General features: G+C 38.8%; 1 protein-coding gene across 2 annotated transcripts; it reads left to right on the forward strand.

The window, feature by feature from the left end:
- The first annotated feature begins 1,429 nt into the window (after window positions 1-1,429).
- LOC140243335 (cytochrome c, somatic-like) lies at window positions 1,430-5,382 on the forward strand. 2 transcript variants are annotated; one of them, XM_072323012.1, is made up of 3 exons: window positions 1,430-1,726; window positions 3,691-3,954; window positions 4,790-5,382. In XM_072323012.1, the coding sequence occupies exons 2-3, from the start codon at window positions 3,765-3,767 to the stop codon at window positions 4,954-4,956; spliced, it is 357 nt and encodes a 118-aa protein (XP_072179113.1). In that variant the 5' UTR covers window positions 1,430-1,726; window positions 3,691-3,764; the 3' UTR covers window positions 4,957-5,382. The 2 variants fall into 2 exon arrangements, with proteins under 2 accessions (XP_072179113.1, XP_072179112.1); XM_072323011.1 differs by having other exon boundaries at window positions 1,432-1,726; window positions 3,734-3,954.
- Window positions 5,383-5,865: the final 483 nt, after the last annotated feature.

A 5,865-nucleotide genomic window follows, 5' to 3' on the forward strand; every position in this document is an offset into this window, starting at 1 on the left:
TATATCACATATAGGAATTGCAATTGATTCATGTTATCCATTTTTCAAATCTTTCCCCGTGTCTATGGAAGCCGGAATGTTTAAACCCTAATAGTACTTAAGTATTTACGTCATTATCACTCCCATGTCTAAATTGCTATTAGAGCAATTGCTATAGTGTGCAGCATGTGGTTACTATATGTTCTCATTTTATCACACACATAAATGCATGTGAGAAGAATCTTCTGAGCCCCGAGTAATAGTCATTCTCTTTTGTTTATCCTTACTTTTGGTCTTAATTGTACCCGTGCTCCTCATCCTGTTCCCCTTACTAGGCTTCTGTTGGGACCTACGCTCAACAAGCTTTGCTTTTTAGTAGGTTCCATCGTATTTCTCTTCGCATCCTTTACTTTGATTGAAAATGACACATCGACCGTTATGTATTACTTTTGTATTCCTATTTCTTCATGTATATATCCAAGCTGGACATTCTGTATTATATTTTGTTATATACCATGTATTTTCCATCTAGAAATACGAAAAATAAATTGAAATTGAAATTGAAAATTGAAACTTGTCATTTTGATATTTTGCCAATTTTGTAAAAATGTAATGACACATTGTCCACAATATGTACTACATGTATAGAACTATTATGAGAATCAAGCATTATGGCGGAGGCATACCAGTCGCCTTAGCGACATTTCTAGTTGTTTATAGGTTGCGTCCATCGATTGCATCTCAACGTAATCTATAGCTACTTTTCAACACAGAGGAGAACGTCTAGCGCAAGCGTCGTCTCAAACGTCCGCGCCGAAAATCTAAAGCTCCCTATTGTACCAAGTAGGCGTTTACAGTACCCCGTAAAATTTAGTGGTATTTTGATTTAAAGTAAAATGCATCTTATATTCCTTGGTAAATGAAAACAAAATAACACTTTCCTCATATACAAAGAGGAATTTATGCATTGGTACTGCATGCAGTAATGAATGTCGAGAACCCACTTTGTGAAAGTTACTAGTAGGCCTATTTTATACAAAGGGGAAAACACTTTTTTTTCCTTTTTTTTTGGGGGGGGGGGAACACTTTTTTTTTCTTTTTTTTTAAGGGAAAACCTCGCGAAAGCGTTATGCCCGACAAACTTGTCGGACAAATTTGCTCTTAGCCAATCAGATGCAAGGATTTCAGTACCTTACAACAGTGTGTCAGAAAAATCTGACAAAACGCTTCATGAAATGCCCTCTGAGGTCTAAAAATATTTTTTTTTTTCACGCTTGTGTTTGTTGTTTTTGTTTTGTTTGTTTTTTTTTTTTTTTTTACATGGGGGAGGGAGCGACCCCCGCAAAGTCAGAAACGCGCAGATGTTAGCGCGTCGTTCAATGACTAGCGCTCCACGCGCGTTTGTTCACAACGCGTTCTAATACCGCACGTACATTGTATGGGCCTATACCATACCACAGCTAATCACAGCATAGCAGCAGTGTTTTCCGTGTGTTTGAGAACCGTGTAGCATGCTCAAAAGTAGTCTTGCCTATTTGGGTTTTACTGCTTAAATCATGGGATCATAACGACTATTGTATTGATTACGACCGTTAGAATTAATCTGATCCCGTCACACTTTACCCGGTACTCGACCAGAAGTAAAGGCAGGTCGAGTAGAGATCTGAGAGGCAATTTATTGGACGCTTGAAGTTGAAGTTGGAGTCTTGGCCTTTTCGCATTGTTTTTCCAGCGTTTACACCCGCAGGTGAGTAACGTGTGTCACGAATAAAAAGAATCCTTTGTTTATCTAACAAACGTTACGGTCTAACGTTGGCTCTAGCGTTACTTATACTAGTATTTTAAAGGCTCGTAAGGTGTCGTAAATTACAGAATACCGGCAACCAATCACGGAGAGCGCAAATCGCTCTGAAAAGAGCGTAATTACGCTTGCCGATTGGCGATAGCAACCATCAAAATATTAATCCGATATGCGGATAAGTCAAAATGTTAAATGACAATGTAGATTAATATCCATGTGATAAACAAAGGAAAGAAAGAAAAAAAGAATCGCTTGTCTTGACACCAAAAAGGTCAATGTGACTAACGTTAGGACAATGCAGTCCAGACTAAGGTCAGTAAAGTAGACGTCTATTTAGTAAGGAGCTCCCGGAAAGTGGAAGAACTGGAATCATGCAAATATCCCCCAATCTAGAATACTAGTTGTAGGTTAAGTTGTATTGTGTACAGTAGGCTAGATCTGTGTTGTAGCTTTGTTTTAGAATAGGCCCTATATTTGTATGGTAACCCTACTAACCTGTTAGACCTACATATCGACCGCCCTTAGTGAAACCGACCGCTGGCGCACAGAACGCTTAGTACGCACTTCACTGCGCGCAGAGCACATAAAAATAAATTGGCTTTGACTGTTGATGAGGATGTGTAGGAAAACGCGAAAATTCGCTGTTCATTAACGTTAATGGTTTTAATCAAGGACAAAATTTCGAATGAATATTTTCACCGAATCGTAATGTAATATCTATGGAAGTTTCTAAAAAGCTTCGTACAACACGGTGTTCAATACAACTCGGTTTGCGTGCATTGTCAATGCAAAAACAGCGGTCGATCTGCGGGGAGCTGAAACGAGGCCACGCAAGTTCGACGGCGATATTTTTGCACTGAAACTTCGAATCGAAAAGGGAACAACGGCATTTGATAGTGCTGGATTTTCTCAATCACTTAGGTCAAGTTTTAACGTGAATTTCAGTGTTAAATATTCTTATCAAGCAAATAAACATTAGGCGGTCGATGAGTAGTAGGTCCAACTAAATCTGTAGGCCTAACTAACACTGTAACAATAACACTACAACAGCGTGTTCGGCTATTTTAGATCATCTAATTTAGTTTTTGCGATGTATTGTAGACACTCTGTGGTCTGTAACTTAAATGGAAAAACCTCGGTCTATTAACCTCAGAACCCTAACTTTAGGATAAATTACAAATATTATATTCGGGTTCTTCCACTCATCACTGACATCAGTGATCGATATAAAGTTGTAGAACTAAAGTCTTCTGTTCTACAATTCTACTTCACCCGTTTATATTGCCGAGATGAAGATCTTCTTGTTGCTAGATGATGTAAGCAGGGCCTACAAATTACTAGTACAAATGTTAGATAAACTCCAGACAGTAGACTATATTTTGGTCACTACATGCTGTGAACTTGGTTGATTGTAGACTTAAAGTTAAGCTTTGAGTTTCATTTCACCGTTGCCTTTGATTAGACGCAAAAGAAACTGTGATTGTAATTTTTGCCATAGCCTAACTTTGGGTTCTGGTACATCTTCTCACTTATCTACTCTGCGCGTTTAACTTTGCGGAGGTCGCCCCCCCCCCCCCCCCCATCTAAAAACAAAGCAAAACCAACAAAGAGACAAAAGCGTAAATAAATAGGGTACATTTTTTAGACACACTGTTATAAATTACTGAAATCCTTGCATCTGATTGGCTAACAGCAAATTTGTCCGACAAGTTTGTCGAGCAAAACGCTTTTGCCGACGTTTTCACTAAAAAAGGGGTGTTTTTCCCCTTTGCAGAACTTTCACCAAAAAATTGGGTTTTCGACATTTCAGACGTAGAACAGCTTGTCTATACCTAATCTCTCCTCTTTTAGATGCATGATTGTAATTTTCGAAGCGACTGTAATTGTATTTTTTTTTTTTTTGGTCATAGATGTGTAAATCTCCTCTCTATTGGATGCGTGTTCTACCTGTAGACCCTGATTCATCGTTTGTTCACGGACCATCATGGGAAAAGACAGCCCACAACTCGGAGATCCCGACAAGGGCGCGAAGATCTTCAAGACCAAGTGTCTGCAGTGTCACCAGATTGACAACAGCGGGAAGCACAAGCAGGGCCCCAACCTCATGGGGCTTTGGGGCAGGAAGACCGGCCAGGCTGCTGGTTTCAAGTACACGGACGCCAACGTCAACAAGGGTGAGTAGCAGGACTGTGTTCGATCATGTGCACAAGGTAAATCCATGAACACCGGTATGCTTTAATTTCATGTTTAAAAGTCATGATTTGTTTTACAAGCACAGTAAGGAATGTGTTTTTTTGGTTTTTTTTGTGTGTTTTTTTTTGTTGTGTTTTTTTTTGTAAGTTACGCATAATAAAGTTAAGCTTCCTCGGAACGAGTGGCGGTTTTATTTACTTTTAAGTCCGCATTCGAGGTAAAACCCACCAGAACCTCTATAGTACAAGTAAGCAGTCAAAAAAAAAAATCACTTGATGCCATATTAAATATGATTGTACGAGTATTCAAATTACTGCGGACTGAAGGTAGTTTCGCGCGCACGTGCAAAGCAAACAATTTTTATTGAAAAGAAGATCATCAGCCTACGTACGACTTACCCTTTTTAATTATTTGTTTTTGTAATTACAAAAAACAATAACGCACCCACCCAGACACACACATGAAGTATCTCTGGACTTCCATTGCAAGCAGGGGACAGCGATGTTTAGCGATGTATCGCCCCACGTTTCATCGCTTGCACCGATTGATCTTTCGTTATGGAAATTTTGAAGATGCAGTAGTGTTAATCATAAGGGATGACATATCTGTGATATAATGTACATCCAGCTATACGAAACCCCTTACCCGGGGTTATTATTCGATTCTGTGATTTTTACTTCAGATGTTTTAATATACTGCACTAATATCCAACTAGATGAAAGTCGTTTCACAAATGTGCCACTTTGTATCATGTATTCCTTTCTTGATGGAAATAAATAAACTGAATTTAATACCTGCTGCTTCATTTTGCGTCAGGAATCACATGGGGCCTCGACACGTTGTGGGTCTACCTCGAAAATCCCAAGAAGTACATTCCTGGAACGAAGATGGTTTTCTCGGGAATGAAGAAGGGGAAGGAGCGAGCCGACCTGATCGCGTACCTCAAGGAAAAAACCACCGGCAACTACACAAAAGATGACTAGACTGGACCACACCAGCAAGGGACTTTTAACAGTTTCATATTGTCCTTAATCGTCTTTGATTTATGGATTTATGGCGATTTGTCTTGGCCTGTTTCCATCCTGTCTGCCAACCACTCGAGGCCTGCTCCAGCTTCACAAAGCTGCGATTCAATTTTATCCAAAATAAAAAATTTGAGACAGTTCCTCTTTCATTGAGTGTACACACACACACACACACACACACACACATTACACACACACAAATGACTGTCGATAAATAATCCCGAAATTCCAATGAATTGAATTTGCTAATACAGAGATGAATTTAGATATCTTAAACTTCCTTTGTGAGATATGTTTTCGTTTACTTATATCTTATGATCCCGAAAGCCTTGCCAAAGAAATACATGTATTCACGAGTGCGCGAAATAAAATGAATATTCTCTATTTCAATAGTGAAGATTTGTCCTTCCTAGAAAGTTTCCTGCCATTTTGCACCTCAAATCAAAAAAAAAAATATATATATATATATATACATATATATATATATATATATATATATATACGTGCGTGAGCGTGTGAGCGTTTGTGTGTGCGTGCTCGCGTATTAAATGTGGGTTAGAAAACAGAAAAAAAAACAAAAAAAAAAAAAACTTTGTAAGAGTCCGCGTCGGCGTGTTTGCTTTCTTCACTTGGTCTTCTCATGATATCAACAATCTGGGGGCAATTCATGAAGCTTTTCGTCAGATTTTTTTTTTTTTAATTATTACAAATTGTTATAAGCTACAGAAGTCCTTGCATCTGACTGGCTGAGAGCACATTGTCAGAAGAAAAAAAAAAATCCGACAAAACGCTTCACGAAATGCCCCCTGGAGCACTTCAAAGGTTCACTCAAGACTCGCATTTTTCGCCAGACATTTAATGAATAAA

This window comes from Diadema setosum, chromosome 20 (assembly GCF_964275005.1).
Source record: "Diadema setosum chromosome 20, eeDiaSeto1, whole genome shotgun sequence".
Taxonomy (NCBI): domain Eukaryota; kingdom Metazoa; phylum Echinodermata; class Echinoidea; order Diadematoida; family Diadematidae; genus Diadema; species Diadema setosum.